The sequence below is a fragment of the Bubalus bubalis genome, chromosome 1 (genome assembly GCF_019923935.1).
Source record: "Bubalus bubalis isolate 160015118507 breed Murrah chromosome 1, NDDB_SH_1, whole genome shotgun sequence".
NCBI lineage: Eukaryota > Metazoa > Chordata > Mammalia > Artiodactyla > Bovidae > Bubalus > Bubalus bubalis.
The window spans coordinates 171531149-171544077 of NC_059157.1; the positions used below are offsets into that span (position 1 = coordinate 171531149).

General features: G+C 34.4%; 1 protein-coding gene across 5 annotated transcripts in view; it reads left to right on the forward strand.

Annotated features, from left to right (window-relative positions):
- The window catches only part of XRN1 (5'-3' exoribonuclease 1), a 115633-nt gene that overhangs the window by 38762 nt on the left and 63942 nt on the right, over positions 1 to 12929 (forward strand). For all 5 annotated transcript variants that reach the window (XM_006078011.4, XM_006078010.4, XM_006078009.4 and 2 more), the window contains 5 exons: positions 4614 to 4783; positions 5722 to 5842; positions 5940 to 6038; positions 9952 to 10055; positions 12595 to 12726. In XM_006078011.4, coding sequence (XP_006078073.1) covers positions 4614 to 4783; positions 5722 to 5842; positions 5940 to 6038; positions 9952 to 10055; positions 12595 to 12726 — 626 coding nt within the window. The remainder of the gene's footprint in view (positions 1 to 4613; positions 4784 to 5721; positions 5843 to 5939; positions 6039 to 9951; positions 10056 to 12594; positions 12727 to 12929) is intronic.

The following is a 12929-nucleotide window of genomic DNA, read 5'->3' on the forward strand; positions in this document are numbered from 1 at the left end:
CGCTTTTACTGTCTGACCCACCAGGGAAGTCAAAACCAAATAAAGTGTGTGTTTAAAAAACCCATGGAGAGAGGAACCTGATGGGCTACAGTCCATAGGTTCACAAAGAGTCTGACACAACCGAAGTGATTTAGCACACACATATGCACTGTTAACAGTATACTTAATAGTAAAATTTTGAACGTTTTCTTCGTAAAATCAAGTTTAAGACAAGGATGTTTATTCTAATCAGTTCTCTCTAATACTGTACTAGGAGTCCACTGTATTAAGTCAAGGGAAAGAAATAAAGGCATGTAGATTAGAAAGGAAGAAGAAAAATTGTTTTTATATGCACATAACATTACTACAAAAATAGAAAATTCTAAGGAATCTTCAAAAAGATACTGTTAACAATAAGTAAATTTAGCAAGGTCACAAAAGATAAAATCTATACAAAATTCAATTGTTTTTATATATACTAGCAACAAAAAATTGGAAAATATAAATTTTTTAAATAAAAAGACTTTTACTTTCAGTAGCATTAAGAAATATAAAATACACATTTATAAATTTAACAGCATGCACTGTGAAAACTACAAATAGTGTTGCGATATGGAGACGTAAATAAATGGAAGAATATACCATGTTCAAGGAATAGAAGATTTGATATTGATAAGAAATAACCTCTTTGCATATTGATCTTTGGGCTCAACATAGTCTCAGCAAAAATGCAGCAAATGTTTGTATAGATTATCAAAAATCCAGTTTTAAAGTTTGGATGAAATTACAAAGTATCTAGAGTAGCCAACGGAGAAGGCAATGGCACCCCACTCCAGTACTCTTGCCTGGAAAATCCCATGGATGGAGGAGCCTGGTAGGCTGCAGTCCATGGGGTCGCTAGGAGTCGGACACAACTGAGCGACTTCACGTTCACTTTTCACTTTCATGCATTGGAGAAGGAAATGGCAACCCACTCCAGTGTTCTTGCCTGGAGAATCCCAGGGACGGGGGAGCCTGGTGGGCTGCCAGACGTCTATGGGGTCGCACAGAGTTGGACACGACTGAAGCGACATAGCAGCAGCAGAGTAGCCAAAACAATCTGTAAGAAGAACAATACTGAAAGACTTTCATTATCTGATTTCATGATTTATCATTAGGCTAAAGTAATCAAGGCAGTATGTTTCCTACATCATAATAGACATAGATCAGTGAAACAGAATAGAGCCAAACAACCTAGATCTATACTTGTCCAGTTAAATTTTCAATTAAGACATCAGAGCTATTCAATAGGTAATGAAAAGCTTTTTAACAATTGGTACTGAAACAGCTGGCTATAAATGTGGGCAAAAACCTGTACATTATTGTCCAGAGCAAGTTATTTGTGATAACTCCAAACTGGAAAAAAATTCAGATATCTTTCAATGAGTGAATGGATTAAAAAAAACCTGTAGTACATTCATATAATGGCATATTACTCAGCAATAAAAAGAACTACTTATATAAACAAAGGATGGGAAAAAGTTCATTTGACTGAAAAAGTCAATCTTAGAAGGTTTTATATGGTTCCATTTATGTAATATATTTGAAATGATGAAATTATTATAAAACAGGTCATTGGGGGATAGGGTGTGACTATAAAGGGATAATGCGAAGGAGTTTCTTTGCAATGATGTGACAGTCCTGTATTCCAGTCTTAGTTAGGGGTGGTTACATGAAGTTTCCCTAGTGGCTCAGATGGTAAAGAATCCGCCTACAATGCAGGAAACCTGGGTTCGATCCCTGAGTTGAAAAGATCCCCTGGAGGAGGGCATGGCAACCCACTCCATTATTCTTGCCTGAAGAATACCCTGTGGACAAGGACCCTAGCAGGCTACAGTCCATAGGGGTCGCAAAGAGTCGGAAACCACTCAGCAACTGAGCGCACACACGTGAATCTGCATGTATGATAAGAATTCCATACTGTTGTATATACACAGTTCAGTTCAGTCGCTCAGTCATGTCCGGCTCTTTGCAACCCCATGAATCGCAGCATGCCAGGCCTCCCTGTCCATCACCATCTCCCAGAGTTCACTCAAACTCACGTCCATTGAGTCCGTGATGCCATCCAGTCATCTCATCCTCTGTCGTCCCCTTCTCCTCCTGCCCCCAACCCCTCCCAGCATCAGAGTCTTTTCCAGTGAGTCAACTCTTCGCATGAGGTGGCCAAAGGACTGGAGTTTCAGCTTTAGCATCATTCCTTCCAAAGAAATCCCAGGGCTGATCTCCTTTAGAATAGACTGGTTGGACCTCCTTGTAGTCCAAGGGACTCTCAAGACTCTTCTCGAACACCACAGTTCAAAAGCATCAATTCTTCAGTGCTCAGCCTTCTTCACAGTCCAACTCTCACATCCATACATGACTACTGGAAAAACCATAGCCTTAACTAGACAGGCTTTTGTTGGCAAAGTAATGTCTCTGCTTTTGAATATGCTATCTAGGTTGGTCATAACTTTCCTTCCAAGGAGTAAGTGTCTTTTAATTTCATGGCTGCAGTCACCATCTGCAGTGATTTTGGAGCCCCAAAAAATAAAGTCTGACACTGTGTCCACTGTTTCCCCATCTATTTCCCATGAAGTGATGGGACCAGATGCCATGATCTTCGTTTTCTGAATGTTGAGCTTTAAGCCAACTATTTCACTCTCCTCTTTTACTTTCATCAAGAGGCTCTTTAGTTCCTCTTCACTTTCTGCCCTAAGGATGGTGTCATCTACATATCTGAGGTTATTGATATTTCTCCCGGCAATCTTGATTTCCAGCTTGTGCTTCTTCCAGCCCAGCATTTCTCATGATGTACTCTGCATATAAGTTAACTAAGCAGGGTGACAATATACAGCCTTGACGTACTGCTTTTCCTATTCGGTATTTACATATAAAAACTAGTGAAATCTGGAGCTTCTCTGGTGGCTCAGACAGTAAAGAATCCACCTGCAATGCAGGTGTCCTGGGTTCGATCCCTGGGTTGGGAAGATCCCCTGGTGGAGGGCATAGCAACCCCTCCAGTATTCTTGACTGAAGAATCCTCATGGACAGAGGAACCTGGCAGGCTACAGTCCATAGGGTCCCTAAGAGTCAGACACAACTGAACGACTAAGCACACTGAAATCTGAGTAAGTCTGTAGTCATGGTGTACCAGTGTCAATTTCCTAGTTTTGATAATGTACTGTGGCTCTATGTAGGATGTTATCATTGGGTAAAAAGTACATGGGAACACACCATACTGATTTTGCAAATTCTTACAATTCTTCATGTTTTTGCTATTGTACACAATGCTATGATAAAAGTACTTATGCATTTATGTATTCTTTTTGTTTGTTAATATATTCTTATGTATTGGTAGTTTTATTTTTATAAGGTAGAATCCCCAAAGCAGAAATGCTTGATTAATGGGAGTGTATGGTTTTTGTTTTAATTAATTCTTTTTCAAAAAGACTGGTCTAATTCACACCATCAATACTTGAGAGTACCTACTTCTCTGCTTTTCTAGTCCTGAATGTTATTGTTTAATTTTGTCCAGTCTACTGATGATAAAGAATGCCATTTTATTATTATTCAAGTTATTTTTACCTGCTCCCTAACTTGATATATTTTTATGTGTGTTTGTCTTTTGCATTTTCCCTTTTATAAATTGTTTATATCCTTTCCCTCATTTTCTTTTTTTGATTTCGAGAAACTCTTTGTATGTTAGGAATATTTTTTCCCAGTGTGGCATTTACCTGTTGATTTGTTCATGACCTCTTTTATCACATACATTTTCTTTTGTTAAAAATGTCTTTTTTCTTAAAGTGGCTAGGCTTTTTTCTGCCTTACTTGAGAATTTTTCACTACAAATTATCAATACTTTCCTAGATTTTCTTATAATACTTTGTTGTCTTATTACTACTTATTTTATATATAGTATGATATTGAAATATATATGTGCTTTCTTTCCCAGCTGGACAAAAACATTATTTTAAGTGTCTGAAATACTATGTTTGACATATATTTGAATTTGTTTTTTAACTATTTATCTTTTTCTTCTCATCTGTGGGTCTTTTGTTGTGTCAGTACTTAAGTGTTTTGCTTATAGGTGATTTTATAAAAAGTGATAGGATCTTGTAAGACAAGTTCTTGATAACTTTTCAGTTCAACCTTTATTCTTCCAGTATGAACACTAACATCATTTTTCCTTTGAAAAATATATTTTAAACCATTGTGATTTTCATTGGAATTGCATTAAATATAAAAGATAATCATAAAGATGAATATTTATATATTAATGCACATTTGCAATGTGAGAGATTAAGGAGCCAGTGAATTGTGATAAATTCATATTTAAATTTTGATTATCTGCTGTTCTTATCCACACTTTAGTGGTTGTTCTTGGAGTAATATTTTCAGAGGAATTTGTAGTGACAAAAAATATTCTAGGGCCCTTAGAAACAAGAATAGCACATCAGTTTTTCATGTAATTAAATTGAAAAGAATTCTATTATTATGATTTTTTCTTTTTAAGAACACAAATAGTAATTTTGTTTTTTGAGGGAAAAGATTCATTCTATGTGTTAGGATTACAGAATTTTTATGTTAATGACCTCTCTCTTCAATCTTATATTCAGAAGCGGTTGTTAGAAGCCATGGAGACATGTAACCACTCCCTCAAAAAAGAAGAGAGAAAAAGAAATCAACATAGTGAGTGTTTAATGTGCTGGTTTGACAGCGACACAGAGTTCACCTACCCCTCTCCATGGCCAGAAAAGTTCCCTCCCGTAGAGCGATGCTGTGCAAGGTAATGTGTGGTAATTCTTCAAAAACAGAGAGTGCAAAAAATAAGATAATAAAATTAACTTTTACAAAGCTTTTAAATATCTATTTCGAGAATTAACAGATAATTTATGACATGTAAGCAACTGATAATGAATTACATCCAACTTTCCAAGGAATTTTCTCTGTCTGTCTCAGTTGTTTCTGTAGTTCTCTGCTTTGGTCCAATTCTGCTACTCTGTTTCTCTCTTCTATTAAAGTTATTCCCCACCCTACTGCCCCTGGCATCCCATGGTGTATATCTCTTCTCTTCCTCAAGAAATGTGTGAATTTTTATTTTCATTGCCAGTGTCTACTCCCAGCATTATTTGACATGCTATGACTTTACCTTTTACATTCCCTAACCACCCAACAGGAAAGAAGAAAAGCAAGAAATAAAAGAGCTCCTCTCTTTTCTTGCCTCAAATCCATTTCAGTCCATTTCTTCTTTCTCTTCTTCATTAAAATGTTTTCCTTGTTTTTTCTCTTTTCTCATCTTCCCTGCAGTAATACCCAGATGGAAGTTGAGTTGCAGATAAAGTAAATGTCTCTCCATTACAATTTTTCCTTTTCTTAAAGCAAAGGGAAAGATGAAATAGACATTATAAAGTGTTTATTTTCCATTCTGGGTTTTGGAAAATGGAAGATGTAGAGATTTGTAATATTTATGCATATATGTATATATTATATGTATTTTTAAATAAATGGGAAAATTTCCACTCAGTATGTTACAGTCGTGGTTGTGTCTAAATTAGTAACAACAGAGAATCTGCTGCTTTATATTTTCTTTTTCTTAAAGGACAAATTGTTATTCTCCTGTTTAAAAGCAAGGGTAACTCTTGCAAAATACTGAAGGGATGCTGAAAAACTATGATTGCTTGTAATGTATGAATTTTAAATCAAATACCTTGATTTATTTTCTAGGTATAAAATAATATCATTAGATGCTTGGCGTATAGATATAAGCAAGAACAACATAACCAAGGTTGACCAGAAGGCATTATATTTCTGTGGATTTCCTACTTTGAAACACATCAAACACAAAGTCAGTGGCTATTTAGTTCAGAAATTTTTTACTTTATTGAAAGTGAAGTAATTATGGAAAAATAATTAAAAATTAAATTCTACAAATTCTTTTAAAGTTTTTTTTAAAGAAAAGTGGGGTTCAAGTATTCCAGCAAAGCAGTCGTGGAGAAAACATGATGTTGGAAATCTTAGTAAATGCTGAGTCAGATGAACTTGTAAGTATTTTCTTTACTGTATATTATACATAAAAGTGTTCTAGCTGCAGTGTGTTTGCCAAAGTAGTATAACATGTAGGAACTCCAGAAATTCACAGGAAATAAGGATAGAGTAAAGAAACATTTACACAGATTAAAGGATGTGTATAATTGTGACATAATGAGCTAAAAAATGCTGGAGGAATTTTGAAAAGATGAGCCGTGTGAATTTAGGTTAAGTACAGGTCTGTAGATAGGAATAGACTTAAGCAGGGTACTAACAGAAAGATTATCACAAAGAGGAAAAAGGAGGGGAAGGGTATGCCAGTTGAAAAAAATAACATGAGCTGGGAATTACAGTGAAAAGTAAGTGTGATATTAGCACATTATCTTTTTAACCTTTCTGTATTCTGAAATTTTTAATACTTTTTCTTTTTTTAGAGTAAATGTGATGTATTTGAGGAGAAGGAATAGATAAACCTGACTGAAGCAGAGGACTTGTGTTGGGAAATAGTAGAAGATAAGGTTGACAAAACAGATTGAGGCCAGATTATGGAGGACCTTGAATACCAGGCTAAGGAGTTTGGACTTATTTTTTTGTGACTGTTATCTTGAAATTGGTATTTTCATAAAAATTAATTTGGTAGCAGCATAATAGACTAAATTGCATAAAAGAGAAATGGAAGAAAATGGAAAAGCCTGTAAGTTGAGGTTGTGGTTATAGAAGCCTTAGATAATAAAGACATAAACTGTGAAAGTGGTAATAGATCTAGATGAACAAGACTAAATTCACAAGTTCCATCATTTGTTCAAAAATAGGGGATGAAAAGAAAAAGAAAATATTAAATATGACTGACTCTAAATATCAGACTAATCAATTGAAAAATTTATTGGAATAAAGAAGTTAAAATGGGAGAGGCACTTGTTTGAAGGGATAAATGATCAATAATAGAATTTTAAGTTGGTTCTAAAACATTTATCTGGAGCTGCCCTGTCAGCCTTTCTTAGCAGGGTTCCACAAGAGATTTAAGCCCTAATGTGCTAAGTCATCCATTTGCTTATAAAAATTAAATTAGTTTTTATGCATTTGGAATAGTACTAGTTATGTATCATCCTTAGGAGAATTAGTAAAATCCCTAGTCCAATTGTTTTTTGTGTTCTGTAGTTCAGAATAAAAACTTCAGTCAAGAAAGATGATTATACTCAGTTGAATACGTAGAGCTGAGGCTTGGAGGGCAATAGGGATATGCAGGTCGTGAGCAGGGAAGTGATGGCTGGGGCCTTGGGGCTGACTTCCCTGAAAAAAGGGAATTCTGAGGGTTCAAGGCCCCATTGTAAAGAAATACTCACAGGTATAAAGGGTAGAAAAGGAGCCAGTAAAAGTGAGAGTGCTCAGAGAAGAAAGAGAATGATTCCCAAGTTAAGTAGTATCACAAAAGCACGAGCAGATGGTACATGCAGTTCAAGAACAGTGAAAACTAGGTCTGTGAATTAGACCTAGTGAATTAAACTAGGTCCTTTGGTCACCATTGTTGGACTTTGAGAATTCCATTCCAGTAGGTTATTGGAGTCGGAAGTCCAGTTCCTGAGTACTAGTCTGCGACTAGTTAGATGGAAAGTAAAGGAAGCAGAGCTTAACCCCTTAGTTCAGAAGTTTCTCATTGAAAAAAAGGCTGGAAACATAGCTGTAGGTAAAGAAGAGGCAGTTTGTTAAGCAGAGCAGAACAGTAGAGCTTATTAAGCAGAACAGTAGAGCTTATTAAGCAGAGCAATAGAGCTGAAGAACAACGGAGGTCTTAAAGTCACCGTGGAGGGAAGGGATGTGAAGAAATAAGGGATTTCCTGTAGGGCTTAAGTGAAAGGATTCATCTGGGCAAGTAGGATAACTTTTCCTCCAAATGAAGGGAAGTGTGGGAAAATGAAATTAGATATATAGAAAGGAAAAGTATAAGGGAGCCTAGTTCTAATAATGTTGAAACTTGTTTTATCAGAATAGTCATTCTTTTATATGTTCACAGTAAGAAATGTCTTCATATAATAAATACAATAAAGTTACCTCCCAAAGTCTAAAAATAGTCATCTCTAATTATTAAAGAAATATTTGCTTATAATGATCAAGCATAATAAAAAGGGGATGAAAATTTATATTTCAACTTCAGTTTCTACTACAAAGTTGTCTAATCAATAGTAGTAATGTTTCCTTTTAAGAATTTTTACTTAAGATATTTTTCATACAGAATATTTATACAGTAATCAGTTGGTATCCATGGGGCATTGATTCCAGGACTCTCGGTTGATCCTAAAATCCAGTGGATGCTCAAGTCTCTTTTATAAAATGGTGTTGTAGCTTCCCTGGTGGCTCAGTGGTAAAGAATCTGCTAGCCAATGCAGGAGAAAATGGGTTCAGTCCCTGATACGGGAACATCCCACATGCCTGCGGAGCAGCTACATCCATGTGCCCCCCCCCCCAAAAAAAAAAGCTGTAATGTTTGCATATGACCTGCATATATCCTCCCTTACACTTTAAATCATCTTTATTGCTTATATAATTGTAAATACAATTTGTATGCTATGTAAATAGTTGCCAACATTTGGCAAATTCAAGTTTTGCTTTTTGAAACTTTCTGAAGTTTTTTTTTTTTCCCCAAAGTATTCTCCATTAGAGGTTGGTTGAGTCTGCAGATGTGGAACCCATGGATACAAAAAGCTGATTGTACAGCATTTTATAGTTTACAAAGGTTTTTGTGTATATTATTTTATCCTTAAATGAATATTGTGAGGTAGATGTTACAGCTTCTCATAAAACTGAGACTCAGTGGGATTAAAGGATTTGCTTAACACTCTGTAGCTGAAAAGAAATAGAAACCAATTTTGAACCTGTGGTTTCTAACTTGAGATAAGTCTAGTGTTCTTATTTAATCATACCAATCACAAACGAAATCACATTTCTTAGATTCTTTTTTTTGCTGTCTATCTGATATACAATAATGAATAATAGCTCTTTTCTAGACATCTGTGCTGTTCTTTTCACTTTTTTCAGTTCCAATGAGAAAAATAAACAGATAATCATGAGAATAATAGAATCATAGAATTTTACTACTGGATGGAATTTTGTAAAGCAACTAATCCAGCTCATTAATTTTACAAATTAAAAAAAATTAAATTAAGGAGATTGAAAAGCAGACATTGGCTCAGCTAGTTAGAAGCAGAACTAAAAACCTGAGTTTCTTGGTGAACATTATTTCTGTTAATGTTGGCTATATCGTGAGCAGTAATACTCACGTTATAGGTCAGTGTTCTTTTGTTTGAATTTACTGAAATCTGTTTTCTCACCAAGTAATCTCATTTAGGATTAAAATCAGTGGGCTGTACTTCACTAATAACTGCCAATGCTGTTGAAGAAATGAGGAGGAGGCATGAGGAGGATGTTTATACTGTTGAAAAGTACTTAAGTTGGTCATAGTTCCCGTCTAATAAGAGATTGGCAGAGGGGAAGGTTATGTTGGTAAACTTCCACAGATTCATAATAAATTATAAAGAGTAAAAAAAGGCAGATAGGTAAAAACAACTTAAAACTTTTTTTTTTTTTAAGGAAAGGGGAAAAAACCAAAAATCTAAAGGAACAGAAATCCTAGAAAGAAAAAAAAAAGAGTAGTTAGCAATAAAGGCACAACTTAGAGAAGAGAAATTTAAAAAGCAAAATTTGACTGGATAGAATAATTAAGTTGAAATAAAGTAGTGAAGAGCAGTTACTAGCAGGGAATAATTGGCTTGAGTGATCAAATATTTTTATATTTTAATTACTAAGGTGGGGTTTTATAGATTTCAAGTACACAGTTATAAACACAAGCCAGTTTTAATTATTTAATTTTGCCTCTGTAAAATTTTCTCTTGGACCTAAAACAGTAATGAACTTTTCTGCTTTTATTTTAAGAGTGTAGAAAATATAGCTTCATCAGTGCTTGGGAAGTCTGTCTTTGTTAATTGGCCTCATCTTGAAGAAGCTAGAGTTGTTGGTGTATCAGATGGAGAAACTAAGTAAGATTTTATTTGTAATTTTTAAAGTGTATATATGCTTTGCTATTTGATGGCTTTTATTCATACATTTTGAAGAAGGAAATGGCAACCCACTCCAGCATTCTTGCCTAGAGAATCCTGTGGACAGAGGAACCTGGTGGGCTGCTGTCCATAGGGTCGCACAGAGTTGGACACGACTGAAGTGACTTAGCAGCAGTAGCAGCATTCATACATTTTAACTGATATAGAATTTGTAAAATATTTACACTCTCTAGTGGAAATGAAAGTTCTCTAATCACACCCTTCAAGTTCAACCACTGTTGACATTTTATTGTACATCCCTTGAGATGCATATATTTTAGATGCATATATTATTTTTACCCTTTTGCCTTCTTTTCCTTTTAATAGCTTGAAAGTTTCCATATCCTAATTCTTTTCTACCAGTTGTCATTGTTAGCAAATATATTTATTTCTGACAAGACTGAATAGCATATGTAACTTTACCTTTTCCATACCCTTCCCAGGTTTCATTTAAATAATATGTAATTTTTAAAACATATATCTTCTATTCTAAAGATAATTTCTTAACACTTTATTAAATTTCACAATCATTTTATCAGTGAGTATTTAGACAATCTATTCTTTGACATCTTTTATGTTTATATCATATAAACTTGATCTGACGTCTTATTCTTTTTTCATGTTTAAAACTTCCTAAAGTAATTTTTTTTCCAGAGAAAATGTAAGGATGTTAATGCTTTCTGAATTATTACTTATCCAAAAAATGTTTTGTGTTGTTTTTCTCCCACATATGTTTAGAATTAGAAACCTCAGATCTCTGCAAATATATCTCAGTTTGTCTTGTCATTTAATTTTGTTGGTGAGAAGTCAACCCTAATATGAATCTTGAGGATTCCTTTTTAATCACCAGAATTCACTTCCCCTGCCTTTTTGTTGAAGTTTAGTTTTTTATTAGTTGTTGTTGTTGTTTTTTAATGGATCATGCTTTTGGTCTAAGCACTCTTCACCTAACCCTCCTTTTGCACTTAAATCCATGATCTATTTTGAATTGATTTTTATATAAGGTATGAGGTCAAGTTTCATATATTTACCTATGAATATTGAATTGCTTGCTCTAGCACTGTTTGTTGAAAAAACTCTCCTTCCTCCATTAGGTTGCTTCTACATCTTTGTCAAAAATAAGTTGAGCATATTTGTATGGATCTGCGTTGTGGGTTCTCCATTTTGTTCCATTTGTCTCTGTGTCTGTTTTTTATGCCAGCACCACATTGTGTTGTTACTGTAGCTATGTAGTGAGTCTTAACCTTAGGTAGAGGACTCCTTCCACCATTTTTTTATCTTTCAAAATTATTTAAGATATTTTTGGTCCTTTGCCTTTCCATATATATTTTCGAATTTTTTTAATATCTATAAAAAATCCTTGATAGATTTCGATAGAAATTTTATTAAACATAATTTGGGGAGATTTGACATCTTTGTTGAATTTTCTGATCCAAATGGATCTCCTTTTATCGCTCCATTAATTTTAATCTTTGACTTCTTTTATCGCTATTTTGTTTTTTCAGCATACTGAACCTGTGCATATTTTGTTAGATTTATACCTGCTGCTAAGTCGCTTCAGTCATGTCCGACTCTGTGCGACCCCATAGATGGCAGCCGATGAGGCTCCCCCGTCCCTGGTATTCTCCAGGCAAGAACACTGGAGTGGATTTATACCTACATAAGTATTTAAAATTTTTGAAGCAACTATAAATGGTATTGGGCTTCCCAGATGGATCGGTGATAAAGAATGCGCCTACAGTGCAGGAGATGTGGGTTCAATCCCTGGGTCAGGACGATACCCTAGAGAAGGGAATGGCTACCCATTCCAATATTCTTGCCTGAAGAGTTCCATGGACAGAGGATCCTGTCAGGCTGCAGTCTATGGGGTCACAAAAGAGTCGGACATGACTTAGCAACTAAACAACCACAATAGATGGTATTATATTTTAAGGTTCCGTTTCCCCTGCTAGTATACAGAAATATAATTGATCCTGTATATTAATTTTATGTTCTAAGACCTAGCTAAACTTACTTCCCTGCCTTTTTTTCTTAGAGTTCAGGTCAGTTATTTTGTAGAATTCTGAATTTATGTAGTTGTTTCCTATTAGTGTCATTTAAATTGGTCCTCCATTCCACATATTTCCTGTAAACTGGGAGTTAAGTATGGTGGCTTGATTAGGATCAAGTTAAACTTTTTTTCAGCAAAAATACTGTATTGAATTTGAGATTATTAATTCTTTAAAAATTTGTATTATGTATTTATTTTAATTTCTTAAAGAGACAGAATACTGTTTGTTTTTAAATTTTGATTAAAATATTTTACAAGTCCTTGTTCTGAAATTCCTTTTACAGTTTTAAAAAAGGAGGTTTTTTTTTGTTTTTTTTTTTTTTCTATTATACCATGTAGAAATTTTTTTACTCTAAAGACTCACACTACTGGAACTCTATGTTAAACCACAAATTTGGGGGTAATTTAATTTTTATTTTAATTTTCAAGGTTTTACTTGGAAGAACCTCCAGGAACACAGAAGCTTTATTTGGGAAGAACTGCACCACCATCTAAAGTGGTCCATCTTGGAGACAAAGAACAATGTAATTGGACAAAAGAAGTACAAGGAATTTCAGAATAGTGAGTATTATAAATAGTATTTAATGTCATTGAACTAGAATGTGCTGGTCTAATGTACTTATTTTTTAACTGATTTTTCACTTAACACTGTGGTCACATCTTCATTTTATATATTAAAAAAGTAATGAGTTCTAATTTAAAATAAAACCTAATTAAAAGCAGTTAGAACCTTGTCCAGTTTGTCAGTAAAATACTTCATGACG